At 36.4% G+C, this 16,375-nt stretch overlaps 1 protein-coding gene and 1 long non-coding RNA gene across 3 annotated transcripts; both read left to right on the top strand.

The window, feature by feature from the left end:
• Nucleotides 1-2,900: 2,900 nt before the first annotated feature.
• On the top strand, nucleotides 2,901-8,949 carry LOC140750361 (whey acidic protein). Of its 2 annotated transcripts, none has more exons than XM_073083836.1 (3): nucleotides 2,901-3,020; nucleotides 5,382-5,564; nucleotides 7,711-8,949. In XM_073083836.1, exons 1-3 carry the CDS (start codon nucleotides 2,996-2,998, stop codon nucleotides 7,875-7,877), a joined length of 375 nt encoding a protein of 124 aa, XP_072939937.1. In that variant the 5' UTR covers nucleotides 2,901-2,995; the 3' UTR covers nucleotides 7,878-8,949. The 2 variants fall into 2 exon arrangements, with proteins under 2 accessions (XP_072939937.1, XP_072939938.1); XM_073083837.1 differs by lacking the exon at nucleotides 2,901-3,020 and adding an exon at nucleotides 3,025-3,111.
• Nucleotides 8,950-10,423: 1,474 nt separating this feature from the next.
• Nucleotides 10,424-15,014, top strand: LOC140749977 (uncharacterized). Its single transcript, XR_012103144.1, has 3 exons — nucleotides 10,424-10,561; nucleotides 11,494-11,544; nucleotides 14,774-15,014. It is a non-coding gene; the product is annotated as an uncharacterized LOC140749977 (long non-coding RNA).
• Nucleotides 15,015-16,375: the final 1,361 nt, after the last annotated feature.

Below are 16,375 nucleotides of genomic sequence, written 5' to 3'. Positions count from 1 at the left end.
TCATATTTTTCTCGACTTTCCTTGAGATTTCCGCCGGTAACACTTCGCATTCCAGTCGAATATTGTTCTTAAGAGCTGCGTTTGACCCGTGACTTCAAGTAGTCCCAAAGAAAGAAGTCTGGTATGGTTAAATAGAGCGATCTTGCTGGCCAAGCCTAATTGCCAAAACGGGAGATTACGCAACCAGGAAACGTTTCCATCACAATATCGATTGTGGCTCATGCTGTATGTGCGATTGCGCTGTCTTGTTGAAACCACATGTTCATCAAGCCCTGATCATCCAATTCCGATAGAAAAAAATCGTTTATCATGACCCTTTAGCGTTCGCCAGTAACATTCACTGTATGTATAGCCGATGGCGTCCCCAAAAGAATACGGCAATCACTCCTCCCGGATGAACGGCGCACCAGATAGTGATAGTTTAAGTGAATGTAATGACTCAAGAACAGCAACAAACCTTAGACAATCGCAGCTGTTAAGGAGAGTAATCGACTGGAATGCGAAGTATTATCGGCGGAAATCTTAAGGAAAGTCGTCGAAAACCAGGCGCAAATTTGTGTCAACTATGGTGGAAGACACTTGACAGATATCATATTTATGATTGGAAAAAAAAGTTACAGGTCTTGGTAAAAAATTCTATTAGGTACTCAAAATCCCTTTTTTTATTCAGTACAAAAGTTATTCAAAAACAAAATAGGGTGATTAATTTTGCGCCACCCTATACAACCATTAAACTTACCCCCACTTACCATCAAGTGTATTGCGTGGTCATTTGCCACTTTCATAACGACACGCAATTATTTATATCATTTTAGTTACATAAACCAAATTATTTTCAATATTTTCTTTAGTCTTGTAATATGAAACATTACAATATTTTATCTTAATTCTTAGAGGGACGAGTACGAGTGTAACTGTGAAAGTTACCATATTTGACGACTGTGTTGATTTAAATTTATTTTGCTACTTTTTTACCGATTTAAAAAAAAAATAAGGTTTCCAATTCATCGAAATCGTTTTAGTTATTTCATTCTAGAATAAATTAACCTATTCCCTGAATACTAAAGTTGATATCGGTCCGTTTCATATTATTTTTATCGCCCCATAGTATTTTTGCCTGACCACACTCTAGATTTCAATATATTTTCGTCACAAAATATTCCTTCATCACGATTATCATTAACCCATTACTGTTTCACTGCTGGGCACGGGTCTAATCACAAAATGAGAAGGCCTAGGCCATAGTTCACCGCGCTGGCCAAGTGCGTATTGGTAGACTTCACATACCTTTGAGATTTTTTTGTATAAATCTCTCAGGTATGTATGTTCCTCGCAATGTTTTCCTTCGCCGTTTAAGCAAGTGCTAATTAATTTCTAATACGCACATAATTTTGAAAAATCCGAGGTGCATGTCTTGGATTTAAACTTTGGACCCCTCGATCGAGAGGCCGAGTTTCTTAACCACTAGGCTATCCCTACAAGATTCTTCACACTTCGCAAAATACAGATGAAACAAAGATGCAATAAACAGAATAAGAAACTATATGTCATCATGTCATATGTCTCATCACACTACTCCTCATTAGCCGTCACACTTTCTACTTACTTGGATCTCTTGCTAAAATAGACGTTGCAATTCCTCATTAACATTATTAGCCGAGCTCCAAGAATTTGCTTGTTTACTCAAGAATTAGTAAGAATACAGGCGCTGCAGTGTTTTGAAAAGCAGATCTAACTAAGTTACCCGTATTTGTTCGGTTGTCTCGGGTCTATGTTATCTGTGTTGACTTTAGCCCCTCGGACACACGGACCTTGAGATTGTAAAACAAAACGCTCGCTAGATAGCAAAGTAACTGTTGGTTTGTTAAATAAATGATTTGGAAGTGGATTCGTTTAGGCAATGATTAAACGATGAGAAAATATCTGTTGTAAGTCTACATACATGTACTTGTTTCATAAGATAGATTTATGATATGCATAGAATACGACATGTAGAGTAAGATAGTACAGACTGTTTCTATGTACTAATTATATTGGTATTTCTTATTAATAGGAATATTTCGTGATTTTGGTCGACCCCGGGATCGAATATAAAATCCGGTATTACTTGTATGATATGGTCATAATATAATATTTTACCACGATATGCAAATAATTTAGGACGAGAGTTTGCTTAATTTAGTTCAATAATTAGGTTATAGAGCCGTTAATGCAAAATGTTTGATTTGATATCTAATAACTCTTATAATAACTATTATGAACCTTATTTCATTTACGCCTTGCAAGTTTTCTTGTCATACTCGTATATGCCTGTCCATTTCCCATTTTAGATCTTTTTCTGCACCCTTACCATGAGTTTTCAAAACATCCCACAATTTCACGTTACGTTTACTCAATCCATTATTCTGTTCCGTTTGCTTAGTAGACTGAGTAAACGAGACAATAAGTAAGTGCTCAACTATTTTTGTCTACCTCACATGTTCGCAAAAAAGAGAGACAAAACATGAAGCGCCATTTTGTCAATTAAGACATTTAATGTTACGGTACTGACACTATAGTTCTGATATAATCCGCTAGAGGCGCTGATTGGAAATTGTATGGGCAAATACGTAAACAAATACCAAAACAGTCATCTTTATCAAAACGCAGAAACTCATGGTAACGCTGTTTATCCACCAACCACGATACCGAGCCGATACCGATAATTAATGACGGCGCCGAAGTAGCGTACATACATTTGCTATAGCAGCTTGTCCACCCAACGTCCGTCACCCGAGCACAGTCATCCCATAGTAAATGTATGTGTACGCTACTTCGGCGCCGTGATTAATTATCGGTATCGGCTCGGTGACGGTGCAGTGGACAACAGCCTAAGGGTACTGATCCGATTTATCCTGGGTGTCTGTGTGTAGCTAGTTATTTGTGTCAAGACGACGCTCGCAATTATCGAAGCGGGAATAATAGTGTCACTGTCGTTCTACGTGTAACTACTGAGATGTTACGCATTTGTTTAATCCTCGGTAAGTTTGACAGCTTTAGTTTTAATTGTTAGGGAGTCAGTGAGACTTGTTATGAAAATGTAGCTAAGAATATGAAACCACTGGGTGTTAAGTGAGTGAGCTTACCGGTATAAGTTGATCGTACTCGTTTGTGGTTATTTAATCAAAGTGAAAAGAGTGGTATATTATACGGATACTAGCTGACCCGGCAAACGTTGTGTTACCATATAAATAAAAAAATGTTAAGTGTGAACAACCATTATCACTTAGGGGTATGGAAAATAGATAGTAGCCGATTCTCACACCTACTGAATATGCATATAAATTTTGGTGAAAATCGGTAAAGCCGTTTCGGTGGAGTACCGTAACTAACATTGTGACACGAGAATTTTATATACTGATATACTATTGGTTAAAATTTGGCCACTATATCAGGGGGTGTTACTTTACTTCTGAAAGATATATGCGCATTAAAATACTGAATTATTACTTGTTATGGAACGGAGATGGAAAACATCTCGAACAAAATCTATGCGCCTGAAAGTTTTCAAAAAAATCTATAGGGCGTGTAAAGTCTATCAATTCGGACTTGGTCAACCCGATGCGGCTAAATGTGCTATGATTGCCTCTAAAGACTGGGTTGGAAATACTCGTGTAAGAAGACTTATACATATGGAGACTCATATGCACAATCCAAAACACAGAGTTGACACCACACAGATATTGACATCGAAATTGATCTGGGCGTGGGGTGTAGTAACTATAAGTTTTCTAGCTCAATTAGAGTAAGATTGTTTCAAAAAAATGTGGCAAATATGACTGCGTGTAATTCACCGGTTCTTCTTCATAAATGTAACGTTGCGAAGTGGTGGTAGATAAGGACGTTTAATAAATATAGTTCAAAAACTAAAAAACACGCTTTTATGATAAAATCAACTAAAAAGCTTTCGGTATTCTATTTCATTCTTTCATACATGCAGGGTAAGATAAGGATGTATGTTGATCTCTTTCTAATGAAAAACGGAGTTACTCATTGACAAACATACAAGTGAAGGTAATGTAAAGCGTGTAAAAAGAGTTATTCCAGATATTTGAAAAATCCTTTATTTTTTACCCAGCTGCCAAGGACGGGTTATTAAAAAATGATTTTATTAAATAGATAAACTACGAAAAACATTATAATTTTTCATATTAAATTAAAATACATACCTACCAAACTGCTATCACAAAAAGGTCGGTAAACTACGTAGTATAACATAACGAGGGGCACTGAAAGGGAGCCCTCAAAAGGGCCCGTTACGGTGAAGTGTCCCTTTGCATGTGCGCCATTGTTGAACTGATAAGCCCTTGAATACGGAGTTCCTTTGATATACTGAAAGATGTGTTATAATACTAATATAGCTCTCACGGTATAGTGTTGTGTAGGGACAATGTTATGAGTTTGAAAGGTAGAATGGGTAGTATGGGAGGTACTACTGCCATATCTAGAGTGATGCAGTTACGTTAGGTGGAAGGGTATGAATGCCGAGGGTTAAATATGAGGGATCCTTTCGTTCTCAGTTTTGCAGTGCAGTGATAGCCTAGTGGTTAAGAAACTCGACCTCTTGATCGAGGGGTCCGAGGTTTAAATCCCAGGCACGCACCTCTGATTTTTCAAAGTTATGTGCGTATTAGAAATTAATTATCACTTGCTTAAACGGCGTAGGAAAACATCGAGAGGAAACCTGCGTACCTGAAAGATTTATAAAAAATCTCAAAGGTATTTACGTGAAGTCCACCAATACGCACTTGGCCAGTGCGGTGGATTATGGCCTAATCCTTCTCACTCCGAGAGGAGACCTGTACCCAGCAGTGGGACAGTCATGCGTTAATGATAATTTCGTTCTCAGTTAGTCATTTCAAAGTATTTAGAACTCTTTGTGGTTCGACTCCGGTGACACCTTCACCAGCTATCTCTGCCTATTAATAGTAGTGTTAAGCGTTACTGTATCTCGCTTTGAAGGGTGTGGTAACGGAATAAATGTTAAGTTAATTAATACTAAGATTTGTCTCTCAACATAGTGATTCAATCTTCATAAAATTTGCTCTCTCAATCCAGCGGTCAGAGGTACGAATATTTCGAATGCCCGGAACATTTGTTGCATATAGTTACCCATGTGTGCTTTAGAAATTAATTATCACTTGCTTTAACGGTGAAGAAAAATCTTAGGAATCCTTTAGATTTGAGAGTTCTTTACAAAATGTGCTCGAAGGCGTGTGAAGTCTACCAATCCACACTTAACCATTGCGTTAGATTTTGGACAAAATTCTACTCACTCTGAAAGGAGACCCGTGCCTAATAATGGTGCAGTAATTAACGACGAAACTTTCTATTGCTTCCAGTGTCAGCTCTAGCTCTCTCTCGCGGTGAGACCGGCTCGTGTCCTCCGACACTCTCTGTTGACATATGTGACGCGGCGTGCGGGCCTAACGTACAGTGTGGCGGCAAGCAGATATGCTGCCCCACGGCCTGCGGCGGCGCTATGTGCGTCGACCCTATGACGAAACGGCACTTTGTTAACTTAGGTGAGGTTTGTAATAAGTAAAGATGGTATAATCAGTATAATTGTACCAGGCAGTTACCACTGCTAAACCTGTTTCTTGTTTAAAGGTAACCCTGAAATTTTCCAAAAAAATTGAAATTCTATCAGCTGTCATTATAGCCAGGCAGCTAAATTTTCATATTATGGTGTTTTTATAGAAGTAGGTTAAAAGAGTATGTGGGCCATTGGGATAAGTGGCCACCCCACTACCATGGACATTTATAATTAAACCTAGATAAAATTGAATCCACCCTGAGGTCGACAGGTGCGTTGCTAACTTGCTACTACCAAGGACTACGTTGGAATGTCTCGGATAAGTATGTCTCTCTTATCACACCCTACAAACCAGAACATAGCAGCGCTTAACACTGCTGTTATGAGGTCCAAATAGGTGTGGCGGTGTCGAACCACAAAGTGTTTTACCACCTTCATACTTACATAACTCATTAAGGATGGAAGGAACGTCGTGCGCATTGTTCTAACCATTACTAATGAAGCGTTAAGGAAGTTTATCGCAAAGCATATCAATTTTAAGGAATATCATTAAAAGATTACGCTCTGTAGTTTTGGGAATACGTTTATAAAGGTCTAAGTGCTTTAGTTTTTTAGACTTGTTTTTCCTGTGGTTATTATCGTTAGTTGCATAAAACCTTTATCTGAAATCTTAAGATTGATTACTGGGTTTTTACATCAAGGATAATAAAAACATAAAAAATGTATGTAACAGGCAAACGATTCCGTAAAAGTTTATTGAAATACAAATCATTATGATAACAATTCGCATGTTTATTAATATGTTTCTTATTTGATTAATAAGTAGAGAAAGGGGTAATCATTAATTGAGAATAACTATTACAAATTTTAGATATCAATGAAATACTTTGATAGAAAAAAGCGAAATTATTTTTAAACATATTACGTAAAAAATATCGTAAATATATGCATTTTATTTAAAGCTGGTGTTTTTCAGTGTAGGCTGTAGAGTGCTAATAATAATCGGTCGGTCGTCTGAACTATCCCTAGAAAAGAGAGACAGGTGCCTGGGATTTGAACTTCGGACCCCCAGAATAAGAACCGAATTTCAACAATAAATATATAGAAATATATGGAAACAGACATATAGAAATAGGAAATCAATCACACCTTGATACACACAAAATATAAATGTTGATGACTATTGGAGATGATCGTGTAAGACAGTAACACGTCATTTATGTGTTTAAAATAAACACTTTGAATTTATTTATAGTAGTCTCTTTGTGAATAAAGTATCAGAGGATAATAACAAATATTATTTTAAAACCAATGACGCAGCTATTCATTTTATTTTTATTCTTTCGACAGTTGTGTAAATGAAATATTATATTTAACAAAAAATATTATTTTTTCCAGATGTTGTCATCATCACGTGGGAAGTAGACTTGACTTAAATTTTATAATAAATATAGCAGAATATTTGCTTACCTTTTAATATTACTTTTGACCATATTAATGAGATTTTTGTACGCACTTATGATTACTGCGAATAAAGTAAATGAATGACATTTATTTAAAATCAATATTTTAACTGAGTTCAGTTACAAAGGTATTGCTACCTTTGGGGACTGAGCTAGAATGTGACTGATCTAACACTGGGAACACTATGTGGTAGTTAGAAGTCTTCTTCGATTTGTAGGCACACTATAAATTGGTGTGTTATATGTCGTTACTGGAAAGGCTAAAAGTCTGTCACGCAAAAAAGACCTTTTGCGTGTTAGACTTTTAGCTTTGCTTTGACGATCCGCGTGGCAGAGCAGTCACCATACCGGTGTAACGCACAAAGGGTTCCGGGTTCGATCTCCGTCCAGACAGATATCTGAGTGATGAATTTAGATATCTGTTCTAGGTCTGGGTGTTTGTGTATTTGTCTTTGTGTATGTCCTTAGCACCCATGATGCAGAATCCTAGTGTGAGGCTGTGAGTGTAGAAAGCGTTTAAGATTGATGTGGTTCCGGCATCCGGGAGTAGTTTAAGAAAAAATATTGTAAGACTACTTATAAGTGGAAGGCCTGTACAAAATATATTTAATTTCATTTTGTTTGTTCAAATTTCACATAGCTACTTTTAACTACATGATTCTGTTTTTACAGTGAAAGATGGCAGGTGTCCAGAATATCCTCGGGGTCCATGGGTCTGCAGCCACACATGCACAGGCGACTCCGACTGTCCCAGGAAGCTGAAATGCTGCCCCAACAGATGTGGCGCGCTCACCTGCCAGAAACCAGAAGCGGAGGAACCATCGCCACCGGTTTATTGACATTACCCCATCTAGTAGCAAGTAGAAATATCAGAAAAGAGAAGAAGAGAAGATATATCGGAGTACAAAAGATTTAATGATAATTAGAACTTGCCTTTTTGAGAGTGTGGTCAAATATTGCAACTGAATTTTAAACAGTTATAGTCCGCGCCAAACTTCTAGTCCTCTCTGAAGTTGTTGCGCACAGGCTTAATTAGCATATACTCTGTAACGTAAGGGCACACTAACTGCGTACCCGTGGGCGAGAGAAGGCAGCGGCCGGGTGCCGGGGGGGGGGAGTCCCGTGCTGTCTTCGTCCCGCTAATATCTACAATTTGCTGTTGCGACGTGACTCGTTTCTATATTCGGAGCAGACTAGCAGTTTTGCGCGGACTCTAACAGTTAACCAATACCGATTGAGCTCATATTGCGCACACAAGTTCCGTTAGGACGATAATGCATGATAAGCATAGTGGTTTTATTCTGAATCCAATATGGCGGACACCTCACAATTGCGGACCAATTTATTATGTATCTCCATGATATGGGTCTCAAATGAAAGATTTTTATGAGAACAATAAGTAAAACCTTTTAATACTTGAAGACCTTTTTATATAAGAAAAACAAGCGCAATCGTAACATTAATTAGAAATATATATTTATTCCTGTTTCTAATTGTATTTCTAGAATAAAATAAAGTTATTAACAGCTGTTTTCACATTATTTATATTAGGGAGATAACATACTAGCGACTAAGCTAATACACGAGCGACAGCCCGTGCTGTCGACTATCGTTGACTGTCTAGCAGTGCTACTGTCTTGCAATAGCTTGAGGTGTTCAGCGAACGTCAGCGATGGTCATTGGCAGTCGAAGTCTGTCAGCGACCTACAACAAAACATAATCGCTGTTTTACGACAGTGTTTTGTATATGGTCGCCCGGTCGGATAGGCGGCGACCGTCCGCGACAATCGTCGGCGGGGGCTGTCACTCGTATGGTAGAGCTCTAAGAATAATTTATTAAGGTGTTCATGTATCTATGTTCATGCTAATAAAATTATGCTCACAATTCGGAAATAAAAGGTCTTTTGCCGACCATGGTTGTTTTTGTTTTTTTTTTTAATGTAAGTAGGTACGAGGTTTTTGTTATTTTGTGATATAAAATAAAGAATATGAATACGAAAATCTCTCATTACTTTGAATTATACATTCTCGAAATTTTAATTTATCATTAATTACTTACAGAAAAATTAAAGTACAAAATATATTTTACTTAACATGACACATGATCACATTTTCGAAATACCGAAGTAAGATACTGGTTTTTTATTTCGGTTAATCGAAACCCACATGAGCAATAATGAGCATAAATTAACTTACAAAAATAATTAAATTGTTAAAAATGTTGACGGACGAGGTAACAACTTTATCTTTTCTTGTCTTTATACTCGTTAAAAGAAAACTGGTCTGAGAAATGATAAGTGAATAAATAAAGTCAGTAATTATGTATTTCCTTTAGAAAATAACTTGAGTGATATGAAATAAATGTTACCTTGAGATAAAATGTATTTTGAATTAATGTTGTTGTTAATTAAAAAAAATATTTCTTTATTTAAGGTTCACCAACGTAGTATACACTTATATAAATTACATTGCAAACGTTTAGATAAATAAGTCGCGTAACCACAGTTATAGGTAATCTCGGCATTAACAGAATTGACGCTCTAATAAATTAAAATATAATTAAAGTATGATTACAATTTATATTAAATATAAGATAAGAATATACATTATACAATTTTATACAATAACTAAGAATATATTGATAAATTAAATATATTGAAATTTAAATTAAATTTAAAATTAATACCTTGGAATTAAATTAATGTTAGTAATAAATTTATTTTATTTTGACAATATCCATGTTATACTCTTCAACTCTTTACTGCTCTCCTGGTCACATCTCAGACGTAGAGAAAGAAATAGAAAGGCAGATTTCATAACATACTTCTAAGACTCTTAACTTATTTGAGGTTGAGATGTTCATGGCCGGCAGTAGCGATTTACCATGAGGGGGACTGCATGCTGGTCTTCTACTCCTATATTTAAAAAATAAAAGTTATATCTGTAGTGCATTCTTGTTTGCTAGTTCTGTAGTATAATAATATATCAACTCCAATCCTTATCCCTCACATAAAGTGTCACTTCATCTTTTAAATTAATTACTTTTTAATCACATAAACCTCACGCATCAGAGAAATAGAAGGCTTAGGTCATTGTCCACCGCGTTAGCCAAGTGTGTATTGGAAGACTTTACATACATTAGAGAACTTTTTTAAGATTCCTAAGGTAAGTAGGTTACCTTACGTTGCTAATTATTTTTTAATACGCAAATAACCACAAGTGATAATTAATTTCTAATACGCACATAACTTTCAAAAATCAGAGGTGCGTGTCTGGGTTTGAACCTCGGACCCCAATCGACAGGCCGAGTTTCATCCACAAGGCTACTGACTTCTTCATTCATACTAAACAACTAAGCATACAAGATGTTGTTCGTTTTGATTTCTGTATAAAAGCCGCGATGTTGGTCAGAGAAGGTCATTCGTTAAGGATAACGTTAGGATAACGGTATCCTAAGCTACTTATAATATTTGTATAATACTTGTAACATTCGCAATGTCTCGTCGTTTCCTCTTCGTGCTTGGTGAGTTTACTTTAGTTTTTGTCTTATTTTTATTTTTTATTACCCGTAGGAACATTACTATCGGTAATGTGTGAAATCTATGGTTTAACTTGTATCATTACTTGTTATCCGCTGCTGGGTACAAGCCTCCTTTGAGAATGAGAGCGTTTAAGGTTGGCTAATTGAAATTGGTAGATTTCACATAGTTGAATTGGGGCTCTTCAGAAAGAGCTCTCCTCCAAAGCCGGCAATGCATTGGCGATTCTTCTTGTGTTGCAAATGTCCATAGGCACTTGAAATAAATAAATAAATAAATAAATGAGTCACTTGAAATATTCACAGAATATGTTTAATGGTGGCCGTTATAAGAATACCAAAAATACCAACAACAAATACTAAAAATAAAAAAAAAACTTCATAATAAATGGGTGTTGCCACACAAGAATGTGCTATTTATCGGCGGTTTTCGATGTATCTAAAACACCGTAAGAGACAGTTGATTTTTTTATGGTTTCTATGAAAAAAGATAATAAAAATAAAAAGCTGAGCTTTGGTGGTACGGAATCGAACTTGACCAATTATTTAAATTAGTTTGGCGACATCGCCTCCACAGTGAAATCACGAAGAGTTATACCTTAAAATTTTGTAGTCTCACATCATCATCAACCCATTAACGTCCCACTGCTGGGCACGGGTCTCCTCTCATTATGAGAAGGATTAGGCCATAGTCCACCGCGGTGGCCAAGTGCGTATTGGTAGACTTCACATACCTTTGAGTATTTTTTTTATAAATCTCTCAGGTATGCAGGTTTCCTCAGTGATAATTAATAACTTTGAAAAATCAGAGGTGGGATTTGACCCCTCGATCGAGAGGCTGAGTTTCTTAACCACTAGGCTATCACTACACTTTTTAGTCTCATATGTATGTACTTAATTAGTTTTTATTTCCACAGTTCTCGCCATCGTGCTGTCATGCTTCCAGGAAGCCGCAGGCCAGAGTAGAGGTATCCATTAAATCTAGATTCTTACGGTTGATATAAAACTTCTTTCCTACATCTGATATTTGCACCGTGCCTCGTATTGAGAAGGAATTTCTTTTCTTAGGCTCCCCCTAGACGTACAACAACATTGTACAATAGTTTTTATTGTACAAAGAGATTCAAAGACGCTCTGAATACAAACGAGTAACTATATTGCGCAATAATACGAATAACACGATACAATTGATTGAGAGTAGTAAAAATATTGCGCAATACTGATGCTACACGCTGCAATGGAAAAATATGGTGTAATAAAAATTAAACTCACTCAAACTTTCGGTCAATCATTGCGCAAAAGGCTATTTGACACTTTGTGTGTTTATGGTATACCGCCGTATGTAGTTAAAGATTGTCGCTCAGTGTTTTTAGAACCGTTACAATACATATTTAATTTGTGCATTAAGAACTGTTCCTATCCCGATGTTTGGAAGGTCACACGAGTTGTACCAGTACAAAAGAATAATTTCGGTTCAGATGTAAGTGACTACAGACCGGTGGCTGTATTATCAGTGTTCGGCAAATTGTTTGAGTCAGTATTGCATCAGTTGATAAGTGTCCAGGTTGAAAGTCAATTATCAGATGCGCAACATGGCTTTAGAGTCGGTTGTTCCACGACTAGTAATTTATTATCTTTTTACTCATACACTGCTAAGGCAGTTGATGAAGGTTGCCAGGTTGACACTGCATATTTTGATTTTCGGAAGGCGTTTGATACGGTTGAAAACGACATCCTTCTCCGTAAGTTTTCTGCTGCCGGATTTACTCCTGCCTTACTAAGTTTTTTCTCCTGCTACCTCCGAAACCGGAGGCAGTATGTGCAGTACAATGGATTTATCTCTGAACCGTATTATACGTTTTCCGGAATAAGCCAGGGTTCGAATTTGGGTCCTTTGACATTTTTCATTTTTATAAACGATTTGCCGGACACAGTTAGTACGGCTCGCTGTCTGTTATTTGCAGATGATCTGAAATTATTTTTTAAAGTCAGGAGTGCATCTGACTGTATTGTGTTGCAAAAAGACATACAAAATATCAGCAAATGGAGTGAACGTAACAAGTTAATGTTTAACGAAGCTAAGTGTTCTGTAATGTCTTATACTCGGGCCCATAATCCTATTGAATACAAATATCAGTTAGGTGAGGTAGTCCTAGAAAGAAAGGTAGCAGTCAAGGACTTAGGTGTGCTAATGCGTAGTAACCTAAGCTTTGCTGATCATATTACTGCGGTAACTACCAAAGCCTATAGGTCACTAGGATTCGTACTGAGACAAGCTAAAGATCTGGAGAACGAGAAGGCGATGAAAATGTTATACAACAGCTTTGTAAGAAGTTTGTTAGAATCGAACGCAGTTATCTGGAGTCCACATGAATATAAATACAAATACATGTTGGAAAAACTCCAAAATAAATTTTTAAGGTGGCTGTACCGTAATAAGTATGGTTACTTTGTAGGCTTTCCATACGTATATCCAAGTTTATTCTTACTTGGCATGTTAGGTTATGATTCCCTCGCAGTTAGACGTGATATTTCATTGATTGATTATTTTTATACATTATTAAGGGGTAATATATTTAATCCATCAGTGCTTGAATTAATTTCGCTAAATGTTCCTAATATAAATAATCGTGTGCGTCGGGGTAAATTATTCGCCGTTCCGGGGTGCAGATTGGTGTTAGTCAGTGAGTCGCCGTTAATTCGCGCGTTGACATTGCTTAATAGTGTCCTGACTTCGGATACCAGCATTGACCTGTTTTACACGGCACCTGCTGTATTTCGTAGAACAGCTAGCGCCTATGTTCAATCACTTGCTAATAAAACTAATTGAACGCATTAGGTTAAGAAAATCTGTAATGTTTAGTTAGTATTTCGATGTAAAAAAATGTAAATAAATAAATAAATAAATAAATAATTACAAAATTCTTTAAAAATAACTCAAATTACTATGCTGCAGAACATAAAAATGTAAAAACAGCTATGTAAGTACCACAAATACTCGTATATTATTCATTTACCAATCTTTATACCTTTTCACTTTAAAATTTTTGGCAAAATGTTATTTTAGGTTATGTTGTAAACAAATATCATATTTACAAATTGTAAAATCACTTTTGTTAACGCTATTATATTATATTGTATGCTTTACTTACATCAAAGTGATCTTTACACACAAAAACATTTGAATGCGATGAAATACTCTTTGGGTCTCTTCGAGCTAACTTTAACCACTTTTTGCTTTTTTTGGGATTTGTTGGAACGGAAACAAATACTTTTTGTGGAGCCTTCAGTGACGTATTGCGGTACTACAGACCATTTCTTTTAATAAATTTGGTTACATGAAAATATGATATTATGAAGCAGCGAAGCCGCCTGTAGTACACTTGTTTACACGCGTGTGACGTCACTCGAATCATATGGTGTTCGCCATTACAGTGACATCGTTTTAAGCGCGAGTCTTTGAATATAATTTTACCACTATTTTTTATTGAAACTACTTACTGCGTATTTCCTGGAAATATACATATGGTGTGTTTATTATATTACAAGGAATGGTATAAAGAAAAATAAAAAAAAACAGTCAAATAGCCTATTTTCACTATTAAACATAAACGATCAATGATATTGCACAATTCGCAATATTGCACAATATGACGATTGTGTATTTGACTATAGCCTAGTGGTTAAGAAACTCGACCTCTCGATCTGGGGTCCGAGGTTCAAATCCCAGGCAAAACCTCTGATTTTTCATAGTTATGTGCGTATTAACAATTAATTATCACTTGCTAAACGGTGAAGGAAAACATCGTGAGGAAACCTGCATACATGAGAGATTTATAAAAAAAAAAATCTCAAATGTATGTGAAGTCTACCAATACGCACTTGGCCAGCGCGGTGGACTATGGCCTCATCCTTCTCATTATGAGAGGAGACTCGGTCCCAGCAGTGGGACAGTAATGGGGTTGATGATGATGATGATGATGATGATGATGTATTTGACTATGAATGTGTCCATGGTACCCACAGGGACTCCTAGTGTGGGGCCGTGAGAGGAGAGAGCGTCTCATAAGTGTCTAGGACTTACCAGAACTTCCAGAACAGGCGCTTTGCCCTGCTGTCATAAGACAGAAATAGAAATAGTTGTAGCAGTGGTGTTACTAGTTGAACCACAGCGTGATAAATTACTCTCTTTCGCAGGAAAACCCGGCAGATGTCCTGCTAATAGACCTGGGAGTGGCGGAATCTGTGCCCAGCTCTGCCGGAACGACTTCTCTTGCCGTGGATCACAAAAATGTTGCAGGAACGGTTGTGGAACCAGCTGCGTACGACCTGTGTGATTGTAAAACAAAATGTTTGCGTTACTTCTTTGAATTAGATTGTTTTTGATATTAAGAAATGTTTTTTGTTGTAATTTTAACAAGGCAGAATTAAAGGACTACTAAAATATTATTGTTTTCACTTATTCACTTATGCGTACTAAGGTAAATAAAGTGAAAATGTCAAAAATAAATGAATATATTTGAACTAAGAAATAAGGATATTAAATGTTCTGTAATTTCCAAAAGTATGTCGGTGTTGCAAAATTTGTTTTTTTTTCTGCGTTAAATAATTAAACGTGCATTATGCATTTACTCAAAACTGAATAATGCATTTTTTATCAAAATATTTTTATTTCATAAGTAGAGTAACAAAATATAAAACTATATAACTAACATAGTTTACCTTAAGGGTATAGAAAAATGGTATCTTAACTATACCCTTAAAAGGGGGCGCCCCTTTTATTATTTTTTCTTTTTTCGTATTTGTTGCTCAGTGCTGCTGTGTTTAGTTTAGAGGCATGTGGTCAGAGAGACAAACAATTCCACCATACATTACTTTCTTATAACTTTAACGGTTAAGGCAGCGACCGCCAAGACAGCTCTTAGACGGCTAGAATTTTTGCGACTCACTTGATACTTATTTTTATATTAGATCCAAACCAAACGTTAATCTTATTTTGATGTATAAACTACATATATTATTGGAAAGTTAATCCTAATCCGATTGGCCGTTTTTGCTACAAGAACACACAAACACTTAAAATTTTCACAGAATATGTATAATAGTGGCCGCTATAACAAATGCTAAAAATAAAAATAAAAAAAAATCAAAATAAATGGGGGTCGCCATACAAAAAAATCGTTATTTTTTGGTTTTCGTTGTATCTATAATACCGTAATAGGCAATTAAAAATGTCAATGCATTCACCTTTATGATTGCTATGATAACAGATACTAAAAATAAAAAAACAAATGAAAATGGTGATACGAAGCCCACCGTGTGTGGGTTTGACTGGCATTTGGACAACTATTTAAATTAGTTTGATAGCATCACCTCAACCGTAAAATTACGTAGAGTTAAACCTTAAAATTTGTAAGTCCCGTATGTATGTAATTAGTTTTTATTTCCACAGTTCTCGCCTTCGTAATATCATGCTGCCAGGACTGCGCAGGCCTGCGTATAGGTATTCATTTAATCTACATTATTACGGTTGATATTAAACCTCTTTTCTACGTCTGATATTTGCACCGTGCCTCTTATTGAGTAGGAATTTCTTTTCTAATATTGGTATGCGAACGTTATGGCAAGTGGCATTGCTCGTACATGAACATCTGTAATCAAGTCCTGTTAGGATGGGGCTCGCGCCAAAACTCACCAATGGATGCATTGCACTCTTACCCCGGGTCGTCAAAATGCGACCCGCGTGGCGGAGTGGTCACACGCGGTGCGGTTCGATCCCAGCGAGACAGATATCTAAAT

This window comes from Epargyreus clarus, unplaced genomic scaffold (assembly GCF_041222505.1).
Source record: "Epargyreus clarus isolate Ecla_fem2 unplaced genomic scaffold, WU_Ecla_fem_2.2 ptg000019l, whole genome shotgun sequence".
NCBI classification, from domain to species: domain Eukaryota; kingdom Metazoa; phylum Arthropoda; class Insecta; order Lepidoptera; family Hesperiidae; genus Epargyreus; species Epargyreus clarus.
Note: the sequence above shows the minus strand (reverse complement) of the source record. Positions and strands in the feature narration are given on the sequence as shown.

Bases quoted from the DNA above. Each gene is read 5' to 3' on its own strand.
- LOC140750361 (XM_073083836.1), top strand. From the start codon at position 2,996: ATGTTACGCATTTGTTTAATCCTCG. The intron at 3,021-5,381 runs GTAAGTTTGACA...TATTGCTTCCAG, and splicing joins ACGCATTTGTTTAATCCTCG to TGTCAGCTCTAGCTCTCTCT. The intron at 5,565-7,710 runs GTGAGGTTTGTA...CTGTTTTTACAG, and splicing joins ACGGCACTTTGTTAACTTAG to TGAAAGATGGCAGGTGTCCA.